We start from the raw sequence: 26,548 nt of genomic DNA on the forward strand, positions 1-26,548 counted from the left end.
TTATAACAGGAGAAATTGAGGTAGCCAACATAGTCAAGATGTTTGAGCCTAGATGAGGAGCCTCTGGGAAGCTGACATTGGCGCTGGGGACCTTGGACTCCCTAGAGCCTGTTGACATACACAGTGTCTTGGTGACGTGCTGCCTGGCTCTGTGGGTAGTCTTTGGGCAGGTCCTAGAAGGTGAAGTGTGTGCTGGACCCGGCCCCTCCCTTGCCCCATAACCTGAATACTCATATAGTTCAGGTTCATGTAATCTGAGGTCATAGCCAGCAATCACTCGTGTTTGTTAAATAAAAGTAAAAGTAATCCAGGAACCTCAGGAAAGTAGAGACGGTTTAGTGATATGTTGTTTTTTTTGTTTTTTTTTTTTTGCGGTACGCGGGCCTCACTGTTGTGGCCTCTCGCGTTGCGGAGCACAGGCTCTGGATGCGCAGTCTCAGCGGCCATGGCTCACGGGCCCAGCCGCTCCGCGGCATGTGGGATCTTCCCAGTCCAGGGCACGAACCCGTGTCCCCTGCATCAGTAGGCAGACTCTCGACCACTGCGCCACCAGGGAAGCCCCTATGTTGGTTTTTTAAATTAATTTTAGCCAGGCTGCTCCACGCTGAGTAGTGGACAGCCAGAGATCATTTTGAGTTAACATTTACCTTTTAGTCACTGCCCTGATTGACAGGTACGGCGTCGGGAAGGGCTTCATGGTCAGCTGCTTCTCTCTGTCTTGGAAACAGCACGTCTCCTCTCAGTCAGTCTGGAACATGGTCCTCATCAAGCAGAAAGGCCCCGGCATAGGTCTCCGCTCTTTAGGAACCTCAGAAGAAGTCTTTCCTCTAACCTCCTCTCTGTCCTCACTGCCCTTTTTTTGTGGTTTGACTTTTCTGGGTTTAGCCGAGGGGCCCCTCTACTTTTTTTTTTTTTTTTAATATTTATTTATTTATTTGGCTGCGTTGGGTCTTTGCTGCTGCACAGGCTTTCTCTAGTTGGCGGCGAGCGGGGGCTACTCTTCTTTCCGGTGCGCGGGCTTTTCATTGCGGTGGCTTCTCTTGTTGCGGAGCACGGGCTCTAGGCACGTGGGCCTCAGTAGTTGTGGCACGTGGGCTCAGTAGTTGTGGCTTGCAGGCTCTAGAGTGAAGGCTCAGTAGTTGTGGCGCATGGGCTTAGTTGCTCCACGGCATGTGGGATCTTCCTGGACCAGCGATCGAACCCACGTCCCCTGCATTGGCAGGCGGATTCTTAACCACTGCACCACCAGGGAAATCCTGGGGCCCCTCTACTTTGTCTGTGCTCAGCTGTGGTGGCCTTGTCTCAGCTGCTGCTATCAAATACTTGCCTGAAAATACCAGATGAGTAACACCCAACAATAAGTTTCTATAGCACTTGAACCACTTAAAAATTATTACATACAGGTTACCAGATGAATTCCTTGACACTTTTCTTAAAACTGTGTTTCTTTTTCTTTTTTTTAATATATATATATTTTTAACTTTTTATTTTTGGCTGCGTTGGGTCTTCGCTGCTGCACAGGCTTTCTTCTAGTTGCGGTGAGTGGGGGCTACTCTTTGTGGCGGTGCGCGGGCTTCTCTTTGCAGTGGCTTCTCCTGTTGTGGAGCACGGGCTGTAGGCGCACGGGCTTCAGTAGTTGTGGTGTGCAGGCTCAGTAGTTGTGGCTCACGGGCTCTAGAACACAGGCTCAGTAGCTGTGGCGCACGGGCTTAATTGCTCCGCGGCATGTGGGATCTTCCCGGACCAGGGCTCAAACCCATGTCCCATGCATTGGCAGGCAGATTCTTAATCACTGCGCCACCAGGGAAGCCCAAAACTGTGTTTTTCTGGATGAAATGTTTAACTCTTATTTTATGAAGTCCTTTAGATGTATAGCTGAAAAGATTTTTTTTCCTTTTCTCAATCAGTTTACTTTTGTGATCAGAAAATATTATGTAAGGTATTCTTTTGAGTCCAGTTTAAAAAAAAAAAAAAGGAATCAGGTAAGCCAGAGGCTTTGGAAAATAGAAGGGCTGTCTGTAGTCTGATGCCTTGAATCCTCTCATGCCTGCCAGTTAGGCTGATTAATTCTGACTCAACAGATCACAAAATCTAGAAATTGCCTTGAGATCACAGATGGTTCCTGGGAAATGCCTAAAGCAGTTAATGGACAAGTTAACTCTTGTCAGTTTAAGCAAAAGCCGTTCTTCCCGAAGCTGTAGGGGAGTGTTTGAGGCATAGGTGAGGCTGATTTTAGGCCCGAGATCTGGAGTTCTCAGAAAAATAAATACTTGACTGGGGCTACCACTCAGGTGGTACATTTTATCAGCTAATAATGCCGGGCTTGACAGCATGTTCTTGTCAAGCCCGGAATAGGCAATTTGATTTTTATAAAGAACTTTTGGGTTTCCTCTTTTTGGATGCTTTGTGTCTTAAAACAGCCATAAAATATCCCTTAAAATCTCATTCCCTCCAGTCTGAGTCCTGGCTGCTGAACGCTGCATAATGACCACCAGAGACGCTGCCTTCATTGGAGACTGTGTTGCTGGCATGGTTTCCCATTCCAGCTTCAGTTATATGTTGAATTTTCTCAAGTGGGACGTTTAATGATCCTTCTGAACAGACTGTTTATGCTGAATGAAGCCCTTCAGAGAGCATTTGGGCCTCCCTTTCTCTGCTGCTTTTTGATGGTGCACTCAGCTCACAGCTTTTGACTGAATGTGTGAATTTTATCCTCCCAGCAGCCAGAACACTAAAACTAAACGCTCCTCCCCCTCTCTGGAATGCTGGTGAGCTCTCCCACTGACCGTGAAAGCCATGGGCTAACGGGCAGGCCAGGCGTAAGGGCAGAACATGGGGAAACAACAACCCGCAACTTGAGGCCCCAAGAGAGGGCTCAGCATCCTGTCTGGTCCCTTTTCCCCCTGGACAGCTAAAGGTTTGGAACTGGCACAGTTACTGAGAGCTGTATCTTACCAACTTAAACCTTATGTTCATTTTTCTTCCTTGAGACCAGAAGGTGGAAATGGAAAGCTTTGAAAATTGACTTTTATTTTTTAGGTACGTTTGGAATTAGGTTAGGTTTGGCTGCGAATGACAGAGATCTAAAATAACAGTGGCTTAAACGAGGTAGAAGTTTATTTGTTCCTCATATAATAACAATAATACTAGCTAACATTTGCATAATGCTTATTTTATGACAGGCATTGGTAGCACTTTTCGTGTATTGACTTGTTTAATCCTTACAGTGTGCACTGACATTGGTAGGATATTACCACCTTAACAGATGAGGCGTTGAGGCATGGAAGGTAAAGTCACTACCTTAAAGCCGCATAGCTCGTGAGTGACAGAGCCAGGATTTGAGCCACACAGTCTGGCTCCAGAGTCTTTGCTCTTAGCCACGTGTTCTTCTGTCTGACAGGAAAGCCACAGGGCACCAGGGCTGATGTGGCAGCTGTGCTCCCCAGTCTACTTGGGGACCCAGGCTCTTTCTCCCTTGTTACTCTGCTGTGTGTGGTTTTCATTCCTAGTGACAGTCCTGCTGCAATGTTCTGGAATGGTAGAATGCCCAGGTAGGAAAAGACCCTTCAAATTATTGTGGCACTATGGATTTTCTTTTGGGAAATGTGTATGAATAGTGGGGGTGGTTTTGTCTTGAGCCTTCCTTGTGGGTTTCATTTTTTTCTTACAACCCTATTTTCTTTTTCTTTAATAAATTTATTATTATTATTATTTTTTGGCTGTGTTGGGTCTTCATTGCTGCACGCGGGCTTTCTCTAGTTGCGGCGAGCGGGGGCTACTCTTCGTGGTGGCGCGTGGGCTTCTCATTGCCGTGGCTTCTCTTGTTGCGGAGCACGGGCTCTAGGCGTGCGGGCTTCAGTAGTTGTGCCATGCGGGCTCAGTAGTTGTGGCTCATGGGCTCAGTAGTTGTGGCTCACAGGCTCTAGAGCGCAGGCTCAGTAGTTGTGGTGCATGGGCTTAGTTGCTCCACAGCATGTGGAATTTTCCCGGACCAAGGATCGAACCCTGACCCCTGCACTGGCAGTCGGATTCTTAACCACTGCACCACCACGGAAGTTCCACAACCCTGTTTTCATAAAGAGGGAACTACTGCCTTGGACGGTTGGTGTGATCAGTCTCGCTCACTAAAAAGGAAAACACACGCTTCCCTAGCACACTGCTGGGGGTCTGGTCCTGGAGAGTGGTCTGGTGGTACCTATGGTTAGGTCACTTGAACCTGTGGCCCACAGTGGTTCTCACATGGTTCCTCTGGCCATTGTTCGCGGTAGTGGGAGTTGGAGGCACCTGGGTATCCATCCACGGGGGGAACGGATATGTAAAAGGGTGGTGCTCTGTGTCGGGCAGTGAACTAGAGGTCTGTACAGCAACACGGAAGGATCTTAGAAATGTAAGACGAAGCAACAAGAAAAAGGAAGTTTCTGAGCTGGGTCTTAGAGCCCAGTATCACTTAATTAAATTAATAGTATATATATGGCCACCCCCCCACACACACAAGCCCCCACTATACAATAAGTGTTTAAGTTAGAAAAATAGAAAGATGGTATTTTTGGAATGATTTTTTTTGTGTGGTTCCTTAAACGGACCTTTATATATTATCTGAAGTCTTCATTTCTTCAGGCTTAGTGTTGTTTTACAAAATCTTGTTTGTTCTTTTTTGATGGTGAAAGGCAGATGTAGTCAATGGTAGCCCCTTTTTTCTAAAATCATGTGCGTTTTTTCCTGACTATAAAAATTATGCTTATTGTAGAAATTTTGAATAGTAAGGCTTAAAGAAAATAAAAATTCTTTATCCCTACCACCTTGGGAATAAGCACTGTAAACCTTTGTGGTATAGTTTGTCTTTCCTCTGTGATTATATAAACACATAAATATTGTATGTGCAGTAGTTGAGAGTAAACCATAAATAATTTTGTACTTTTTTCCCTCAATGCTGTGACATGCTTTCCCGTGTCATTATAAATTCCTAGTAAACTTCATCTAAAATAAACTATATTGTGCCTACTGTGTGCCAGGCACTGTTGTTGACACTTTACTTGTATTAACTATGGACTTTTACACTGTTCCCAGCGTCATAGCTTTTCTGACAAAGCACCCCGCCCTCCCCAAAAGGGTTTTTACAGCCCTTGATGTCCATTAGAAAAACGCTGTTTATGTAGGATGAGAATCTGAGAGTTGTTACACATTTCCCCAAGAAGGTCCAGATGTAGGTCTAAATAGAGTAATAATTCTCATAAATGAAAGAGAATACACTTCATCATATGCCTGTGTCTCTCTGCAGCACCAGGGACTGCAGTGAACACCCTGTTTTCAAAACAGGGCTCCAAGGAGATAAGCTGCGTTTGGCACAGAACTCAGGGGCCTGAGCATTTCCATGTGTGGCCTCTGACAGGCATGCAGGGACCTGTAGGTTGAGGTGGCCTGTCTTGTCCACCTCTCTCTGGCAGGAAGGAAACATCACATGGCCTCTTCCTTCTTCTAGAAGACTCCTTTGTTCTCCCCGCTTGTATCTCAGACCAGATGGACAACCTCTCACTCTTGTCATTTATTGTGGGATTTCCATGAGAAGCTAATAGGCGATCCTCTTTAAAAGAGGTCCCATGGCTAAAGAAGCTGGGGAAATGCTGGGTAAGCGAGGTTAAGGAGATTTACTTAATGCAGAATGTCTAATAACTTCTCAAATCCTTTTGTGTGCTATGATCTTCATGAATCTCCAAGACGAGGATATATAATGCAGCATTTCTCAACCATATTTGTCTGTGGAACCATTTTTCTTGAGTATCCTATAGGATTGAGGTTTTGCAGAACCCATCTTGATAACTACCAGATTGGTGAGGTTGAATCCTGGGAGCTTTCACGGGTTTGGGCCATCTTCCTTCACACACTCATCTTCATTTCTGAGTGGTGAGGCCATGGGTCTGCTTTGTCAGAACTGGGGGATCCCATCTTTAAAATGAACTATTGGGGCTACCTGATCCCACCTGTTTTCACTACCTGTGAGTGTGCTAGACAGTTCAGTGAATTTCTGAAATCAAAGAATTTTTCCAGACCATCTCCAGGGGGCTGGATATAGCTCTTTTAAAAAATTCATTTATTTTTATTTTATTTATTTTTGGCTGCGTTGGGTCTTCGTTGCTGTGCATGGCCTTTTCTCTGGTTGCGGCGAGCGGGGGCTACTCTTCGTTGTGGTGCGCGGGCTTCTCACTGCGGTGGCTTCTCTTGTTGCGGAGCACAGGCTCTAGGTGCATGGGCTTCAGTAGTTGTGGCATGCGGGCTCAGTAGTTGTGGCTCACGGGCTCTAGAGCACAGGCTCAGTAGTTGTGGCACACGGGCTTGGTTGCTCCGCGGCATGTGGGATCTTCCCAGACCAGGGCTCTAACCCGTGTTCCCTGCATTGGCAGGTGAACTCTTAGCCACTGCGCCACCAGGGAAGCCCCTGGATATAGCTCTTTGAACAGGATGCCTGAAGTATTTTTTTTCCTCAAACTAAATGAACAAATGCAGTGGAAGAGGAAGATATGTTGGACCCAGCAAAACTGGTGTGAGAAATAGCCTGTTCAGCGTTGTAAGGAGATCCTCAAGAGCCTTCCTGGGACACGTTTGCCCACCTCACAAGGGGACGGGGAGGGCAGGCCCCTGTTCCTTGCCATCATGTTAGCCTGGCTCTCTCCTGGCCTTAAGGACCCCACTGAAGATACTAGACTCTGTCTTTCTCTCTCCATTTTTTGGAGAAGGCCTCTGGACTTTCTTCACCTTTTGTTTTACAGAAGAGGACGTGGAGAACTTTGACGTGACCAATTTGTCTCAGGACATGCTGCGAAGCATAGAAGCCGACAGCTTTTGGTGCATGAGCAAACTGCTGGATGGGATACAGGTGAGTGGTTCTGCCCTTGTGGGACACCTGGGTTGGGGCTCCCTGCAGCCCTTTGGGTTCCTTGTTGCTCTTCTGCATCAGACAGGGCCCCTCCACCCAGCATGGCTCCTCCCCGTTTTGGTCCATCCATCTTTACCTCGTTCATTAGTTTTACAGCTTTCAAAAGGCAACGGTCTAGTGTCCCCTAAAGCCTAAGGAGGTCTCCATGTTGTCCTGCCCTTGTCATCAGACTGTGCCCCTCCTTTCCTCTGTGCTCCCGGGCCGTGCTGTTTGCCTCCACAGCATAGGGCTCTTTTAGGCTTTCCTCACACTCTGCTGTTCTGTGAGATTCCTTTGTTTCCCAAAACACTGGCATCAGCTTCGGAAAAACAGCTTGTGTTTTATAAATGTATTTCAGTGAATTTGAGGGATGGTGGCACGACTGTTTGGTATCCCTGTTCATCCTGAGTCCTATGTTGTTTGCAGGATAACTACACCTTTGCACAACCAGGGATCCAGAAGAAGGTCAAGGCACTAGAAGAGCTTGTCAGTCGGATTGATGGTAGGTTCAGAGGAAGAATTCTCTAGCAATAGCACAGTGTGATTCTGACACAAGCCAGTTATGCTTGTGGACATAACTCAGCCCCCTTCCTAGCCATGACCCTTTTCAATTCACTCTGTGCTGTTGGCGGCACTGGCATCCTTCCACGTCTCAACCGGAAGGTGAGGTGAGAACTCTGCTGTTATGTCAAGTTCTTTTCTCTCCTTAGTTTTCTACCACTGAGGTCTATCAGTCCTCCTTCAGCATCTCTCCTCAAATTCACTCTTTCTTCTCAATGTCCATAGCCACAGCTCTGGTCCAGCCTTGCTTGGGTTTTTGCAACTTCCTCCTAAAAGGACTTACCTTCTCCATACTTTGTTCTTCCACACCATCTGTCACACGCCTGCATCTTTCCAAAGCACTGTTCTGGTCATGTCCCTCTTGCTCTGAAACCTCATGTGCTCTCCATTGCTTTTAGCATCAAGTCAGAGGTAGTCTGACCTTGTCCTTCATGCTGTGATGTGAATCAGGACTCCTGGGCTCCATGCCGGGTCCCCAGGTCTGGCTGATACCCCAGCAGGACGTCCCATAGCTCCCTGTGACCTGTCTGGGTGGGGAATATGAGTCGTGGCTTCCTGATGCAGAATGTCTTTGAGAAACAGGAGCCCTACAGTAAGTCCTTGGCTCTGGCATGGAATCATGGAGTGTTAGAACTGAAGGCAACTCGGGAAGCCCTGCTGTTGACCGATGAGAAAACTGAGGCCCAGGGAGAGAAGTCGGAATTACTGTCACATAGAGGTCTGACAGCGAGGTCTTCTGTTAAGAGGAATCTCTAGCACCAATTAATTCCACCAATTACTACACAACTGTTAAGTCCCATTGTCTGGTTTTCTATCATGGATTTTTCTGCTTCACCAAAGCATTCCTTTCCCCAGTATAGAGATTGTGTATCTTTCTCCTTACCCAGGTTCTCTTTCTGTGAAAACTTTCTCTGATTTGTTCCACTCACTCCAGCTTCCTTTTATGACTTAGGATTTCAGTCTTCCCAGCATGTTTGATTATTTACTATTTTTATCCTGTGCATCATATGTGGGATACTTTTAGCCTCTTTGCATTATTGCCCTGGCCCAGCTGCTAGCTCCATGATGGGGCCCACATCCAGCTCTCTTGCATCCCTCACTTGGATCCTGGTATAGGGCCTGTGCTAAGCTGTCTGACAAGGGCCAGGTTCCAGAGGGTCGGAGCTGTGGTTTTTGCCACTTCCTGGCCTGTCCTTTTTTTTTTTTCCTTTTTCCAGCCCTCAAAAATACCTGAAAAATACAGGCACAGTACTTTAGGATGGTGGATTTTTAAATGTATGTATCTTTATGCTTTGAATTATAGAAGTAATACTTACTCATTACAAAAATTGAGACACTTGAGAAAAACACAGAATAAAAAGTAAAAATCCTCCCCCTTCCTTAAATTCTACTCCCCAGAAATAACCATTGTTGATAGTTACTCTTTCAAAAATTTTATTAAGTATTTGCCCCATGCAGGTGTAAGCACTTTTATTTTCTCATTTTATTCTCCCCCAGACTTTGAGGTATGGATGACTATCTCCATTTATAGATTAGGAAACCGAGGAGGATAGTGATTTTTTTTTAATCGTGTCAAGCAGTATTCGAGGGGCTGTCATGTAGAACAGGGGTCAGGTTTGTTTGGTTTGCTCCAGAATACTACACCAATACCAAGGGGCGGGAGTGGGGAGGGAGGTAGTGTCTGCTGGTGTCGACGAGGCACTTTCTGGTGAATCACTTAATCATCAGTGGGTGAGGCTGCCCTTGAGTGGAGTCGGTGAACATCTTTCACTGGCGGTTTAAGTCCCTGCTAGCTGCCATCTGTCAGGGATGCTGAAGAGGAATCCTCACTGGTGGGAGGATGACCAAGGTGACTCGCACCGTTCTTTTCCATTCTGGGTTCTTCTCTGATGAGTACCAAGGTCAAGCAGCCAGGTGAGCCTTATGTCTCCTGCTCTATGGCTCGAGCAGCCATGCGAAGGAAGAAAGGTCCCTAGAATATCACTGTGGGGTGTTCAAATAGTTCTACTACATGCAGGGCTGAGTCGTAACCATGCAGTGTTGCTGTGAGGTGGTGGAATCAAACGTAAAGGATGGTCAGATGCCCGTCTGGCCCCTCTGTGTCTGGCTTCTCCAGGGAGAGTGGCTGAAAAGAAATGGAAACCACCTTTTTGGCTCATGTGACTCTTTCAGGGTCCAGTCCCCTAGGTGACTCTCAGGGGGCCAATGACACTTTCTGTTTCAGAGCAGGTACATAATCACTTCAGGAGGTACGAGGTCGAATACCTACAGTTTGCCTTTCGTTGGATGAACAACCTGCTTATGCGGGAGCTTCCCCTTCGCTGCACCATCCGCCTGTGGGACACATACCAGGTATGAGGAGACCCCTGCCCTCTCCATGCCAGGCTGTCCCTGAGGCACCCAGCTCCCTGCCGGGTGTGCAGTATAGCTGCTCGGAAGTTCCCGCCACCTCCTTTCTACCTCTGTGTCTGCCTTAGCCTCATGGGCAGGGCCTCTGCTAAATCTTTTCAGGCCTCTGCTCACCCAGCCATTAAAGGGGTGCTGTTCTGCTTTCCCACCTTGCAGAAGGATTGGCTCTGAGGGGGCTTGGAGACCTAACTCTTTTTTCCCTTCCCAGTCTGAACCCGAAGGGTTCTCCCACTTTCATCTCTACGTGTGTGCAGCCTTCTTGATCAAGTGGAGGAAAGAGATCTTGGATGAGGAGGACTTTCAGGTGAGTGGCCTGGAGCTCAGCCTGCACGGGGAATGAGCGTCAGAATGGGAGTCATCCTGCTAGTGGGGCTGTGCGCATAGAAGCTACCACAGCAGGTACCTGGCTGGAAAGAGCAAAGGAGAAAGGATGCTCACAAGAGGGTGCCCTTCCCAGTTGGCAGGAAGGCACTGGGGCCTACAGTTCTTCAGTGTGAAAGGGTCTTAGTGCCAGAAAGGCTGCAGAGCAGCTGGGCGGGTCTAAGAGACCTTTCAGTCATTTGCTGACCAGCACTGGTTGAATGCCTGCAACATACTAGGCACCACTGAGGGAGTAGGACATACAGAAAGTTGAACAGAGAACTCTGTTCTTGTAGAGCTTACATACTAGTTGGGGAGAGACTTTAAACAAAAGCCTAGTACATAGTAAATTAAAATGAATGTTAGAAGGAGATAAGAAATATAATTTTTTTAAAGGTAGAGCAGGATAAAGGAATTATTAGGTGGTAGGGGAGGGACAGGTTGCAGTTTCAAAGTAGTCAGGATAGGCTCACTGAGAAGGTGACGTTTGAGCAAAGGCTGGGAGAAGGTGAGAGAGAGAGCCATGTGGACATCTGGGGATCTGCGGGGAGAGCGTCCAGGCAGGAGGAACAGGCTTGCAGAGGCCATGGGGTCGCAATGTGCCTGGGCTGTTGGTGGAACCATGATGGTGGCCAGTGTGGCCTGGAGCAGAGTGGCCCAAGGGAAGAGTAGGAAGAGGTGAGGCCAGAGAAGTCACAAGGGACCCAGGTCATGGAGGACTTCGTAGCCAGAGTAAGGACTTTGGGTTTTACTCTGAGTGGAAGTGGGTCCTGAGCAGAGGAGGGACATGATCTGACTTACGGTTTCAGAGGTTCACTCTGGTGTAGACTGCAGGTGCGGGCAAGGCTGGAAGCAGGGAGACCACCCAGGAGGCTAGTGTACATCCTCCAGGTAACACACGACAGTAGCTTGGACCTGGATGGTGGAGTGGAGGTGTGACAAGCGGCCTGAGCTTGGATATAGAGCCAACAGGAGTAGAGCCAACAGGAATTCCTGAGGAATTTTGTGTCGAGTATGACAAAGGGATGAGTCAGGGTGGCTTTACAGTTTGTGAGAAGCTGTAGGAGGAGCACGTTTACGGAGGAAGATCGGGAGTTCAGCCTTGGGCGTGTCGGATTCTTAATGCAGTTAGACATCCGAATGGAGAGGTAGAATAGGGAGATTAAACCTTAGGGGTCTGGAGTCGAAAGAGAGAGCAATCTGGCTGGACATGTATGTTTAGGAGCCTTTGGCTAGATGGTCTTTAAAGCCAGCGCCTTGCGTGAGATCCGATGGAGGTGGGAGTGGACAGAGGAGAGAAGAGGGCCAGGCCTGAGCCCTGCACCCTCCTACGCAAGAGGTCAGGGAGGCGAGGCGGACAGGCCAGGAGGCAGGGAGGTGACCAGTGGGAGCCCAGCGTCGTGGAACCCGAGGGGGGGAGGTGAAGAAGACTGAAGAGGTGGCGGAAGCCAGGCAGCTGCTGCAGGGAGCCCAGGTCAGGGGGACGGGGAGTGGGGATTGAGGAGACAGGTTGCCAGGCTCTGCCATCTGCAGAGAGAGAGGCCTGAAGGCAGTTCATGGTCGTAATATCTGGGGGTGGCAGTGGGTTTTTGTTTTTCTGCTTTGTATGTTGCTGAACTGAGGGATTTGGGGGTTGTTTTTGTTTTTGTTTTGTTTTGTTTTTTCGGTACGTGGGCCTCTCACCGTTGTGGCCTCTCCTGTTGTGGAGCACAGGCTCCGGACGCGCAGGCTCAGCGGCCATGGCTCACGGGCCCAGCCGCTCCGCGGCATGTGGGACCTTCCCGGACTGGGGCACGAACCCGTGTCCCCTGCATCAGCAGGCAGACTCTCAACCACTGCGCCACCAGGGAAGCCCGGTTGTTTTCGTTTTAATGGGTAGATATTCCTTTTAAAAGTGGGAGGGGAAAAAGCCAGAGGAGGTTGAATGTTTTTCTAAGTTCTAACTGATACCGTAGGTGTTCTCAAGAACAGCAGCATCTCCCAGTGACCCCCGGGGAGGTCCCACTCTATAATTGGTGTTAGGTGGTTAAAGCACAGAAGCCTGTTCAGCAGATAAATGGAAAGACAGGACCGAATTTGCCCAAGGAAGGGCTTTGGAAGAAAAAGGGAAAGTGTGGGCTTCTGTGAGTAGGTGGTAGCCATGGGGCCGAGGCTGCAGGCAGTGAATAAAGAGCCACAGCTTCTGCCAACCAGCAGCATGTGTGACGCCCTAGGATAAATGAGGAAAAGGGCCCGGACTGGCCACGTGCTGGGCGAGCTGTCAGTTTTGATAATGTGGTTGAGGTGGGGCAGGATATCGAGAGCACGAAGTCTAATTTGGTTATCATGAGCCAGGCTCAGAGGGCCTTGTCATATGTGATAAAAGTGCTTCCGAGATTAGCTCAGGGAGGTGGACGTGATTCCTGGAATAGCTTTTAGCCATTCACAATATCAATAGGGTACAGGACAATAGTCTGTGACTTTAAAACTCTGGTAGACATGGAGGTATTCTATGCTGGGTAGCATATTCGATTATCTGATGGACCTGAGGTCTTTCTGCACTAACCCACAGAATGACAGTGGACTTTTTGTCAGCTTATTAGCACCTCAGCTAGTCCTACTCATAGAGGAGTCTCCCCTCTTTCCTTTAGACAAAACAGAATGGGTGATTAAAGTTCCTCCCAACTCCGTAGTTCTATAATTCTATGAATAATAAAAGAAAAACTGCACCTGGCTCTGTTAGGATAGATGAACGGTGTCCCTTAGGAGACAGAAGCATGGCACGGGTGTGAGGAACAAGGGCAGAAGAGCGTTGTGTGGGGTTGTGAGATGCTGTTCTGTGACCTCTGTAGAGAAAGAAGGCCCAGACATCCTAACTGCTAAAGGGCTGCCTGCCATTAAATCACTGCAGAGGAAGCTCTGTCAGTGAATACAGGTATCCCAGAGAGCCAAACAGGCCTAGCCTGGGGGAGAGAAGTTTTTAGGGCTAAAAGCTGAGTGACTCGAAGAAAAACCAGGTGAAGTATAGCTGCAGATATAAAAGTTAGAGTTGTGGCAGCTTCAGCAGACTGGTGATGTGTCACCCTTAAAGAGCAGAGAAGGGGAGCCAGCTGAGGGTATAGGGTGAAGCAGCAACCCTCCTTCTAAAGTTGGGGACTGTGCAGAATAGTACAGTGGTTAAGCCACGGTCTCTGGGGTCAGTCTGCCTGGGGTCAAATCCTAACTCTGCCATTTTTCCAGATGTGCAACCTTAAGCAAGTAAATTGGCCCTCTATGCCTCAGTTTTCTTACCTGTAAAATGGGGATGAGAGTACTTACCTCCTAGGACTATTATGAGGATTATACAGATCATTACATGTGAAGGTGTTGGTGTACTTTGCATATGGCCCTCAAAACAGTGAGCTTATTAGCACTAATATTACTTCCTGCAATGTACTCTGTCCAGGGAGCAGTGAAGTGAAGATAGCTTTAGAAACCCAAGTCTCTGAGTAAACCGTGCTAGGCTAATCCTGGGTGAAACCAAGCTGGATGACCAAATGGGGCTGGAGAGGAGGTGTTCAGAGGGTGCAGGGGCAAAGGGCGGTGCCCCAGCTGTGGTGAGAGTGCCCAGAAGAAAGGCATCTGCCTCTCACTAGCTGGGCGATTGTCTGGGGTCTGCCTGGGAGAGGGGACCAAAAACTGACACAGGAGGCTCACTTTAAGAGGTTTCTGGGACTTCCCTGGTGGTCCAGCAGTTGGGACTCTGCACTACCACTGCAGGGAGCACGGGTTTGATCCCTGGTCAGGGAACTAGGATCCCACATCGCAGCGCGGCCAACAACAACAACAAAAAAAGAAGTTTCCTTCCTGAGACTTCTGAGCAAGGGAACCTCAGGCGTGTCCATGCACAGGTGCTGTAGGGGTAGAATGGCCCCATCCTCTGGGCCATAGGCTGCTTCAAATGAGAGATTCCAGCAGAGCTGCACCAAGACTCTTTCATGGTAGAGGGGGCCTCCGCAATTCTGGCCCTCAGCCTGGGCTGGCGTAATAGAATAATGGTGATAATGTTAGGTTGCATCTTGTGAAATTATTTTTATAGGTCAAAATAATCAAGTATTGGCAATTTAATAAGGTTCAGTCTAATAATAACTAATTCTTAGTACTTTTAATGGACCAGGCACTATCCTAAATGTCTCTCTATGTTAATTCATTGCAACAGTCCCACAAGATAAGTTGTAATTACTACCCCCATTTCACAAATGGGGAAACTGAGTCACGGAGAGATTGACTAGGCCAAGATCACTGAGGGAGTAAGTGTAGAAACCTGGAATCTGTGCTCCGGGCATGGATTATGCTCTGATGCCTCTCCCTCAGGGCCTGGACAGGCACTTCCTGGGGCACGTGAGCTCGGTTTACGTGGTACCTGCTCATGGGCAAGGTTCGTCCTCCCCCTCCCCCTCCTCCATTATTATGGAGGTAATAATTTCCTAGACACATTATTTTATGTAAGTCAGAACAGGCACTTGAGCAAATACCTGGTCACCTGCAGCCTAAAGCGTCCCCTCAGGAAAAGCAGCATCTTTGAGAGCCTAGGAGAGCATGGGACCCCACAGATGGCTCAGAAGTGATGTTGAGAAGCCCCGCGCAGGGACCTCTAAGACTAATAACCACAGTTCCTTTAAATACATAAAAAGGGAACTGGCAGAGGAGTTGTGGGACAGCTGATGACTCTAAACCAGAGTAGCAGCTGGTCTCAGAATCCTTTGCTTTCATCTTATGGAAGAAAACCTTGGAGAGATTCCCACTCTGAAAGTGACTTTTGTAGGAGATAGGTCAGAGTTATTAAATGAAATAGTGCTAAGCCCGTGGGATGTTCCAGGCCTAAATAACAAACTAAATGTAAACAAATCCCTGGAACCAGATGGCATCCACCCACCACTTCTGCAGGAACTTAAGGGTAGGATTGTGAAACATTGCCCAAATGCAGGCCCCATCTTCACAGATATCCAATAAATTGCCAGTTTGAATCCTGCCCAGAAGAAGGGTTCAGAGACAACCCTGGGGCCTAAAGATCTTCCACCAAGAACAAGCTGGTGTGAGAAAGGGCACGATTCCTCAACATGAAAACAAAACAAACATTGGAGGGGCCTCGGCTTTCTCTGGCAGGGGGACTTGCTAAAAGTACTAGGTGCTTTGACACCAGGGAAGCCTATGAATATGTTTGACTGAAAAAGTTTACATACAAGGACATGTTTTTGAAAGTTTTTATTGAGACCAAGGGAATTGTTTTGCTACCTCACTGATTCTCAAAACGAGAGGGATTTGTTTCAAAATACTTATTTGACTAGGAAAGTATTTTTACATGCCTGAATACACTTAACGTTTGCAAAGAATATTCTAGTATTGCTAGGTGATTCTGTACACAGTGTCATATTTAATAGTATATATTTAATGTGACCTGTAAGTTCTTTGCTGTTATTACTCATCCTCTTTGGTTGTCCTTGGCCCTTATTACCGAGTAAAATTAATCAGCTCTTCCAGATTTCCCTCAAACAGCCTCTTCTATGACTTCTTTTCTTTTCATTCCTTCTCCATCATGCCCCACTTTTCTTACTCCAGGCATGCAGCATATAGTATAGTGGTTATGAGCACAAGCTCTAGAACCAGGTTGCCTGGGTTCAAATCCCAGCCTAGCATTACGCTCTGACCCCAGGCAACTTCCTTAACTTCTGTGCCTCAGTTTCCTCACCGGTAAGATGGAGGTAATAATATGTGCTTCATAGAGTTGATGTGAGGATTAAATGTGATAGTAGAGTACGTGTGAAGAACCCCATCTGGTGAGTAGTAAGTGCTCAGTAAATGATAATTACCATTATGAAGACTATTATCTTTCACGGTCCCCCTCTTCCTCATCAGTTCTTCCATCTGTTGGACATTCTCTAATGACTTTCCCCTGCATTTTTTTCTTACCAAGGCCTCTTGTTACCTACTATCCCTTCTCCTTTGGCCCCCTTGTCTAATCGTTGTCTTCCCCCCACCCCCTCTCACATGGCTCAGATTCTTCCTCTGCAATATTCCGCTTCCTTTGGAATCTGTGGATTCTCAGAAGGTACCTTTTTCAGCCATTTCGAGCTTTTCTTTTCTGAAAGCCGTTGCCCCCTTCTGTTAACGTGGAAACACTCTCTGCTGTTTGCCCCACAAGTTGTCTTCTCACGACTGTAGTGTTTCACCTGACTGCATGTTATGCTTAGTGCTCCCATGAGCTGGCTTTGTAACAAATGTTCAGTTGTTCCCCACCCTAGCAGTGTCTCTTCTCTACCCCTTGATTAAAGCACCTGATTTGTGATTAACACCTTCTTTCCCCACATGTGATAATTTGGTTTCTACTTCTTTATCCCTAATTTATCAATGCATGGGCAGGGTTCCCATTGTTACAGCACTGTGTGGGCTGTGCAGTTCCTAGGCATGGCCACCAGGTGGCAGAATGGTTCCTCCACCTAAGCCTCCCTGCCCTTGGGAGAGGTGGGAGGTTGACTTTGGTCAGGGGAAGAAATATTTCAAGGCTTCTGGGAGGTTTCTAGCAAAACTAGAAGAATTGGAAATTACAGGTAGAGCTTCTCCTATCAAAGAATATTCTCTTCTAGAGAGGTCACCCCTTTGTTGGTTATTTTTGCTTGTCAATTATGCAAGTGTGTGTAACCATGATAGAAAAATTAGAAATACCAATAAGCAAAAAGAAAAAAAAAAAGTTACCTGAAATCTTACCACACAAAGGTGATATATCTCCTTCCAGACATTTTGCCATGCAAATCCATATGAATAAAAACATATTGTATGTACATAACTGTTAATGGAAACATTTTGTATACGTTGTTTTTGTAACTTCTTTTTATCACTGTACAAAATATAGTGGGTGTTCTGTAATGTCAGAAAGCATAGATCTATATGATTTTCCCCATTTTTGTATTTTTTTCACATTACATGAGTACATGCTTGTACAAAAAATGAAAACATTAAGATAATAACTTGAGTGCAGGGTTTTCCAATTTACAGATTTATCTTTTCTCTTTTCGCTGCGCCACACAGGCCCTCGGCGGTGAAAGTGGCAGTGAAAGCACGGAGTCCTAACCACTGGACCACCAGGGAATTCCCTTGACTTATGGCTTTGAGTTCTGTTCTCAGGCTTGGAAATCTCAGGGACAGAAGTTACAACTAACAAAGTTTGTTGAATGAGAGTATTCAGTGCTGGTAGAGATCTAGGGAAATGAGCATTTTTCTGGATGAGCTTTAAGTACCTTTAAAATGTTCATGCCCTTTGATACAGTAATTGCATTCCTAGGAATTTAGCCCAAGGAAATCATCTAAAATATGGCTTTTTGCACAAGGCTGTTCATTATAATTTCATTATAGTGAAAAACCAGAAATGATTAAATGCTCAAAGCAGGAAGATGTAAATTATGGTACATCTGCATCATGGAAAATTCTTTGGCCGTTGAAAATGTCTAAAAGGAGTTTTTAATATTAGAGGAAATGCTTATGATAAATGCTAAACAGATTCAAAATTATTTAGAGAAAGTATTTCAACTGTGTAAAATGTGCAGAAAAAGGACTAGAAGGAAATATTCCAAAACGTTTAAACGTGGCTTCCTTTTGATTATAAAGTTAAGGGTAATTTATTTTCTGATTTTTTACTTTTTACAAAGTAAACAAAACTTTAAACTTCCGGAGAATGTGTATTACTCGAAAAAAAATTTTATAAGTAGGTAATATACAAAGAGTTTATTGTAATAATTGAAAACAAGGGGATGTGTGATGAGAAAAAGTGCAAGTCTCCCATCCCCAAAGGTAACCACTGTTAACAGTTTACCACCTAGCCTTCTAAAAATTTTATATACCTATGTACATATACAAACATATAGTTGTGTTTTTTCTTTTACCTCAGTGGGATCGTACTATGAGTGTTTTTCTGCAACTTGCTTGTTCCCCCGCCCCCTTAAAATGTCTTTGATATCTTTGCACCTTGGCATATGTAGGCCTGCTTCATTTTACAGGTGATGCCTTGTATTTCATGATTTGGATAACTGGTTTATCTAAGTGTCGCATACTGACAGACACTTCCCTCGTGTCCTTTTCCCCACTATTTGAAGCGATGATGCAGTGCAGACCCTTGTACAGGAGTGCGAATATTTCCTAAGGAGAGGTACATAGAAGTTGAGTTGCTGGATCAGAGACCATGTGCATTTCTGGTTTTTTGTTTTGTTTTGTTTTTGTTTTGTTTGTTTGTTTTGGCCGCACTGCCACAACTTGCAGGATCTTAGTTCCCTGACCAGGGATCGAAACAGGGCCCCGGCAGTGAAAGCTCCAAGTCCTAACCACTGTGCCAGCAGGGAATTACCTGCATTTCTGATTTTGATAGATGTGGCCTGTGTTTCTTAAGATGATATAAACTTGTCTCTTGAAACCAAGACCAGAGAATAACAGTGGCGTAAAACAAGGTAGTTGTTTACTTCTCTTCAACTAACAGTCTGAGTGTAAGAGTCCAGGGCTAACAGGGCTCCAGAGTAGCAGGGACTCGGATTTCTTCTCTCATGTTGCTCTGCCATCTTCAACACATAGCTTTATTCTTACGGTCTAAGATGACCACTTCCACTCCTCCATTCATAGCCATTTTCTAGGAAGGAGAGAAGGGTAAGCTTAGGGCAGAACCCAAGAGTTACACTGTCTCCAAAGTTGGCCAGAACTTAATCATGCTGGCCATACATAGCCTTGATGTGCTGAGGCAGCTTTGTGCCCCGCTAAATTTCTATTACTAAAGGAAGAAATTTTATAAAAGATATGCAGGACCTCTACACTGAAAACTACAAAGCATTGCTGGATGGTGCAAATCAGCCAAAGGCAGGGTTCTAGCATGTTCTAGCATGGTGGGCCATTGATATTTTGTATATATCTATTCGCATCCGTTTTTTCCATTTGGTGGTTTTCCTTTTTTTCTTACTGATTTGTAGGTACTCATTTTTTTATTGTGGATATTAACCTTTTGTCTTTTATAAGTGTTATATTTTCTTACAGTCAGTTTCTTATATTTTAACCTTGTTTTTGTGCCTCCACGTATTGAGGTTTCAAAATTGTATCAAATCTGTCAGTCTCTTTTTGTCTCTGGGTTTTGTCTTGCTACTATTTCTTTAATAATCAGAAAAATAAGAAGAATATCCAGTTCAGAAAGAAGACAGAAAGAACACAAAGTAGCAGCAGAAGCATGGGTAGCTAAATTACAGAGATAACCTAAAGTCTCACATTCATTTTTCAAAAAATTTATTTAATTAATTAATTTATTATAAATTTATTTATTTATTTTTGCCTGCGTTGGGTCTTCGTTGCTGTGCGTGGTCTATCTCTAGTTGCGGCGAGTGGGGGCTACTCTTCGTTGCAGCAGGTGGGTTTTTCATTGAGGTGGCTTCTCGTTGGCGGAGCACAGGTTCTAGGCGCTCAGGCTTCAGTAGTTGTGGCACGTGGGCTCAGTAGTTGTGGCTTGTGGGCTCTAGAGCGCAGGCTCAGTAGCTGTGACGCATGGGCTTAGTTGCTCCGCGGCACGTGGGATCTTCCCGGACCCGGGCTTGAACCCGTGTCCCCTGCATTGGCAGGCGGATTCTTAACCACTGCGCCACCAGGGAAATCCTCACATTCATCTTTTACTCTAATATCCTCTTTAATAGGCCATCTCCATGGAGCTGTTTGAGGGACCTGGGCTTTGAAAACTGAATAAGATTTAGATAGGGAGAAGAGAAAAGAGGAGGTGTTCTAAGCAAAAGAAACAACCTAAATTAAACCCTGGAGGCACAGATAGATGTGGCTGAAGTGGACTTGGCTGGATGAGGCTCATATGTTGGGAACAGTGGGAAATCAGCTGGACAGGTAGGTTGAGGAGAGTCTTTGGAGAACAGGGCAGAGGATAAATAAAGTGATTACAAGTGAACATTGGGATTCAGAGAAAGATGTCAAATGCAAAAGGGTACATAGCAGCCTTATCAATAAAGGTTTTGTTTTGTTTCCTTAAAGGAAACAAATTAAGTATCTAATAAAAGGGAAAAAGGGAAACGGTTGAGTCAATTAGGGTATAGATAGCCACATGCTAGAATACTGACATTGAGAATAATCATTTTTGAAGGCTGCATGGGAAAACACAAAAATTATAGTAAAAAAGGATGGTTAAAAAGCATGTAAAATCATAATTATGATTACAACTATTTAAAGAAATATGCATGCGAAAAAAGACTAAAAAGGAATACTTTGAAATTAAGAGAGGTATATTTGGATGATGAGTGATTATTTTTCTCTTTTAAAGATCCTTATTTATTGTTGTCATTCTCTATTTATAATATTATTAAAGAAGCAGGTGTTAGTGGATCAGAGACTCAGCAGAGGCTATTCAAGGCTTCCTGAAGGTGAACTAGGGGCCAAGGGCTGTGCGCCGCCTGGGAGGAGGGAGATCAGACCCTTGGGATGCATGACCCAGGAGAAGGGGCTCCATTCCAGGGCCTGCCGGTCCCTTGGTCAGTGATAAAATGATGAAAGTCCTTTCTTGCATTCCAGGGTCTCCTCATGCTGCTACAAAACCTACCTACGATACACTGGGGCAACGAAGAGATCGGGCTGCTCCTCGCTGAGGCGTATAGACTCAAGTACATGTTTGCCGACGCCCCCAATCACTACCGCCGATAGGTGCTGTCTCCCCGCGGGGACCCAGACTGCCCCCATCTCTGATGGCAATCTGATCACTGTGGCCACTGTGCGAGCCGTGGACCCCGGCCAGGAACCACTCCTGCTGTAAAAAGCTCACATCCGCCACCCAGGTCTTAACTTTTTGGTGTGCCTGTCCACCACTCCATGTCTCCAGATGGCTCTCCTGTACCACTATCAGTATTCCATGACATGTGGATGGGCCCAGCTCTGGGAGAGGACAGAAAAGGAGGTACAGGGTTGTCTGCCCCTTTAAAAGAAACTGGACAGAAGAAGGGGAAGGCTCAGGGTCTCCAGTCACATTGCCCTACATGGACTGGCTGTCTCTTGCCTCCCAGCTCCAACTGATACTGTTGCTTTTTTGTGACATAGTTTGATTTGCTCACAGGTCAAAAACGCCTTATGTTTTCAAAAGACTCCTGGCCCCTCCCCTCTACCCCCAATTCCTAGCCTTTCCCCTTCTGCCCAAGTCTGAGCCAGTGAGGGGCAGCTTTTTAAAACCATTGTTCTCAGATGGAGGAGGCACTGATGCTTATAACTCTGGGAAGAGGCCTACACCCAAGGGCTAGGAATTTCATTTTTCCTTTTCTCAACAGACATCTGTATGTGTGCCTGCGTCTGTGTGTGTATGTGGGTATACACACCCATCAGCATTTAGTTACATGTCTGAATGTCTGTGTCCAGACTATCCCCATTGCAACCAACTGGGAAGGGCCCCAGTGACCACATACACAAGCATCCCTTGAGAAGGATCAGGGCGGGGGAGGGAGAAGGGGCTTTTTACCTCTCCAGACCCTTTTTCCGTGATGACCCACTCCAAGATATTATGTGTAAATTGTGTTATTATGTATATGGGTAAAGATGTATAAATATATGTCTTCTTTGTAGCAGATATGATTTTATATTTATAATGTGCATCAACATGTGAAAGCAATCTAGGTCACTAGCACAAATGAAGTTGCCAGGCAGGTGGCTTCAGCACCTCCAGGTTGGTTTCTTGGTGCCCTCCTGTGAGGGAAGTGAATGGGAGTCTGCTAGAGTGAGCACAGCCAAGCAGATGGAGCTGCTTTGAAGACCGGGTGGCAGCCAACCCAAGCATCAGTGTCTCAGAGTTTTTCTCTCCCTGCCCCCCACCCCTCAATCCCTGCCCCAGGCCTTTGTGGAGCATCTGCCATACTCCTTACACGTCTTCAGCGGTCAGAGCTCCCCACCCTTCTCCCTTAGCAGCCTCCCAGAGAGAGGACTACAGAGGCAGAAGCCCTTCTGCATGTTTTAGCCCCTGCCTTTCCCCTGGAAGCTGGGGAGGGCTTTTGTTTTTACATTTTTAAGTCAGCATTGTATTCAAGACAGAAGCTGTGACTGACTGTCAGTGCCAAGGAGAGGGTTCCTGTGTGTCCCTGGGGTTTTGGGCTCTTCCCAGAGAGAGGTGTTCGGTGTCCCCCACTGTCACCATCACACCCCACACAGCTCATGAGATGTGTGACCTGTGTTGGATGTTGGGTGTTTGATAGTGAAGAGGTGGCAGGCAGCCAGCACCCTCTTGGCAAGCCAGGCACTTTTCCCCTGTGGGTAGGGCCCTGAGCCTGCCAGTGAAGCCCACCACGCTGGCGTGTTACATTTCTCATCGGGAGCTGTTTCTCAGGCATTCTTTCTAGCCCTTTCCTTTTCCCCTTCAGTGTGCCTCAATAGTCTCCTTCACAGAGTGAGAGGGCTGTGACCCTCCCTCGATGGACTAATTAAAGAAAGACACTTGTGTTCCCAAGTGGTGGTTTTATTTTTTTAGTTTTTATGTTTGTATGGGAAATTGTGGATAAAGTGAAAGAATTGTAAATAAACAGTGTATTTCCTCCTCCACTGCTGATTTTTCTGCCATGGATTTGTGTAACCTGGAACCTCACGTCTCCTTTTCTCAGGTTCTTCGTGCTGACGCCAGTAAGTACAGGGGAGAAGCTTTCTGTAGGGCAGGCAGGGGACCAACAGAAGATAAGGCAGCCTCGGAGGATGCGGCAGACATTTGCTGAGCACCTCCTCTGTGCAGGACACTGTGGAAACTACAACAATGAATAACGTGGTCCCTCCTAGCTGACGTTTATAGGGCGCCTTGCCGTGTGCCAAGCACTGTGAAAAACACTTGAGGATTATTTAATTTATCCAAAAAGGAGTATGCAATGTAATGGAAGTTAGAAAATGGACTAGAATTTCAGTGCTGTATGAAAGCCTAGAGATATCTAGCTCAACAACCCTCACTGTTCACAGAGGAAAACCCAACCCAAGGCCAAGGAAGGGAGCATCAGAATGAGAACTAAGAGGACAGCCCTTCCAGCTTACCTGCACTGTGTTTTTCCCACCAAATCATGCAGAACTAAAATGTTTTCAAAGACTGGCCCTCCATTTAGTGTTGTCATTAAGGTTTTGGTTTTGGGGTTGTTGGTTGTTTTTGTTTGTTTGTGTTTTGTTTCGTTGGTTGGTTGGTTTTTCTCTTGGTAACCTTACTGTGAAATGTCTCAAGAAAGGCAGTTGACTGCACTTTTCTTCTACAAAGAATAGATTGGAATGGTGGTTTCTCCACCTAGAACGTCTTCCTGGGAATCCCTGGAGAGTGTTTCTTGGTTTCAGTCATTAGGACCTATATTAGGATTAGATTCAGCTACATGTAACACAAACCAAAAATAACAGCAGGGTTTACACAACATGGGAATTTACTTCTCCCTAACCTGAAAGTCCAAAAAGTAGGCAACCCAGGGCTGGTGTGATGAGTCTGTTTCACAAAGTCTTTGGGAACCTGGACTCCTCCAGGTCTTCATGGTCAAGGTGGCAGCTAGCACTCCAGCTACTACATCCACTTTCCAAGCAACTAGATGGATTAAAGAAAGGAGACAGAAAAGAGTGCAGGAAATGTGTGAGCAGTGTTCTATAGAAGGTTCCTGAAGGCTGCTCCATAAATCTCCTCTTACAACTCACAGGCTAGGACTTAGTCCCATGGTAGATCACACCTAGTTGCAAGGGAGGTTGGGGGATTAGTCTATTCCAGGCCACCATTTGCCTGGCTCAGAATCAGGATTCTATACCATGGTGGAAGGGGAGAACAGATACTAGGATTCAGGTAGCAATCTGTACAATAAGAACTTAGGAAAATAAGTTGAAAATGGCGACCAGACTTTCCCATAAGCATATGGGGGTGGGGGGTAGATCTGACTGAAATTCAAGTGATTGTTCACGATTAACCTTAGAATTTAACCTTTTTCATAAAACATGGACAGTCGGGACTTCCCGGGTGGCACAGTGGTTAAGAATCCGCCTGCCAATGCAGGGGACACGGGTTCGAGCCCTGGTCCGGGAAGATCCCACATGCCGCAGAGCAGCTAAGCCCATGGGCCACGACTACTGAGCCTGTGCTCTTAGAGGTCGTGCTCTGCAACAAGAGAAGCCACAGCAATGAGAAGCCCATGCACCGCAACGAAGAGTAGCCCCCGCTCGCCGCAACTAGAGAAAGCCCATGCGCAGCAATGAAGACCCAATACAGCCAATAAATAAATAAATAAGTAAAAATTAACAAAACGAAACAAAACATGGACACTATTTCTACTTGGTGTTATTTGGACCAAGACCATTAATTGTTCCTGAGGCTGGTAGAGAAAATAACTGACCTGGACTAGCCTTCCTTCAAAAATTCTGTTTCATTTATGTAGGAAGTTAATCATTTTCTGAAATATGTTTGATCATGATTAGGAAATTGGTAAAAACTTTCAAACTAATCCTGGCATACTTTGACCTGTAGTTTATTCTTTCTGCGATCAAAACCTCTACGGTTCTACTTAAGTAGGCCTTACCTCTGTTTTTATTCATCTGTGAGGGGGCAGTGGCACAGATTCTTCGAATAGTGACCTCATTTGCTCCTAGAGGCATGAATCTCATTTTGAGCTTTTGGCTTGTCTTGGATTGGACTTTCCATGTCAGACAGCTTTGTAAAACTTCAAGGATTGGAGTCAGAACCTAAGGCCCAGTAACTGAGCTCTTCATTCGTCTCCTCAGGACTTGCAATATTCCCTTACCAGTTGGAGACACTTTTGATTTATTAGACTCACGATGGAAAAGATGAGATTCACAGAGGATCAGAGAACATAAAGCACATTGTACAAGACCAGATTCTTTGGAACTTGTGCCAGCTTGCCGAGATAGCCACAGCTACAGCCGATCAGAGCATGCCCTTATTTTGGCAAAAGCTGAATTAGAATTATTGGAAGCAAGGAGAATCCCTGTTGAGTTTGATTCAGCAGGTGGTTTGTGAACTGTGGCTTCTGGGTGATGAATGTGAAAGTCCCTGCTTGAACTGATAGCTGAGGTGGGTAGTCTGGGAGCCAGACTCGGGGGACTCACTGCTTTTGCTGTTGGGATACCACCCTTGTCTCTGCAGTGACCGAAACACACCTGTCCTACCCCACCCAGCTATCCGAGAGAGGAAAACCCAGACCTTCTCTTCAAGCCACTGGTCTCCAAAATTTTTCTCCATCCCTTTAACCTCTGTCTTTATATTTAATGTGGGATTCTTAGAGACAGGATATAGTTGGGTCTTATTCTCCAATCCAGTCTGATAATCTTTTAAAATTATTTTTGCATTTAGACCATTTACAGGGAATTCCCTGGCGGTCCAGTGGTTAGGACTCCGCACTTCCACTGCAGGGGGCACAGGTTCCATCCCTAGTTGGGGGAACTTAAGGTCCTGCATGCCACACGGTGTGGCCAAAAAAATTTTTAAATAGACTTTTTATGAATGATATGGATATGGTTGGATTTAGGTTACCATTTTATTTGTTTTCTGCTCCTGTCTGTCCCCTTTCCTGCCACTTTTTGGATCATTTGAATATATTTTAGTATTTCATTTTAATATATCTATTGACTTTTGGTTATATCTCTATACTTTTTAAGAGGTTGCTCTCAGGATTATAATATACATATCTAACTACTTGCAGTTAAATGTAGATGCCTCACAACTATATAGATCCTTTTACCCTCCCCCTTTTATGTTATACTGTAGTTGTATAAATTATGTCAAGGTACATTGAAAACCCTACCAGATACTGTTATAATTTTTGCTCTCAATAGATATACATAATTTAAAGAACTTAAGAGGAGATACTTACAATGTATGTTCTAAGGTTCCCTCTGCTATTATTTCCCTTCAGCCTGAAAAACTTCCTTGAGCACTTCTCTTAGAGCAAGTATGCTAATTAATTCTCTTAGTTTTCCTTCATCTGAGGATTGTCTTCATTTTGCCTTCATTCCTGAATTTATTCTTTCTGGATATAGTTATTTTGTTTCAGCACTTTAAAGATATCCCACTGTCTTCTTGCTTCCACAGTTTCTAATGAGAAATCCACAGCCATTGAAATCATTGTTCTATATCTAATTAATCATTTTTATCAGACTGCTTTTTTAAAAAAATTGTAACAATATGTACATGTACATAATATAAAATTTGCCATCTTGAGCATTTTTGGAAGGGTGACCTGGCAGTGTAGTGGTTAGGACTCGGTGCTTTCACTGCCAGGGCCCAGGTTCAATCCCTGGTCGGGGAACTAAGATCCTGCAAGTTGCAAATTTTCTGTTTTTTTC

The 26,548-nt window shown here is 45.7% G+C and overlaps 1 protein-coding gene across 1 annotated transcript in view; it reads left to right on the forward strand.

Annotated features, from left to right (window-relative positions):
• Positions 1-21,808, forward strand: part of TBC1D22B (TBC1 domain family member 22B) — a 63,222-nt gene extending 41,414 nt beyond the window's left edge. The window contains exons 9-13 of the mRNA XM_007467285.1: positions 6,765-6,871; positions 7,337-7,412; positions 9,696-9,823; positions 10,089-10,184; positions 20,789-21,808. Coding sequence (XP_007467347.1) covers positions 6,765-6,871; positions 7,337-7,412; positions 9,696-9,823; positions 10,089-10,184; positions 20,789-20,917 — 536 coding nt within the window. The 3' untranslated portion in view covers positions 20,918-21,808. The remainder of the gene's footprint in view (positions 1-6,764; positions 6,872-7,336; positions 7,413-9,695; positions 9,824-10,088; positions 10,185-20,788) is intronic.
• The last annotated feature ends 4,740 nt before the right edge of the window (positions 21,809-26,548 follow it).

The sequence above is a fragment of the Lipotes vexillifer genome, unplaced genomic scaffold (assembly GCF_000442215.2).
Source record: "Lipotes vexillifer unplaced genomic scaffold, Lipotes_vexillifer_v1.1 scaffold528, whole genome shotgun sequence".
Taxonomy (NCBI): Eukaryota; Metazoa; Chordata; class Mammalia; order Artiodactyla; family Lipotidae; genus Lipotes; species Lipotes vexillifer.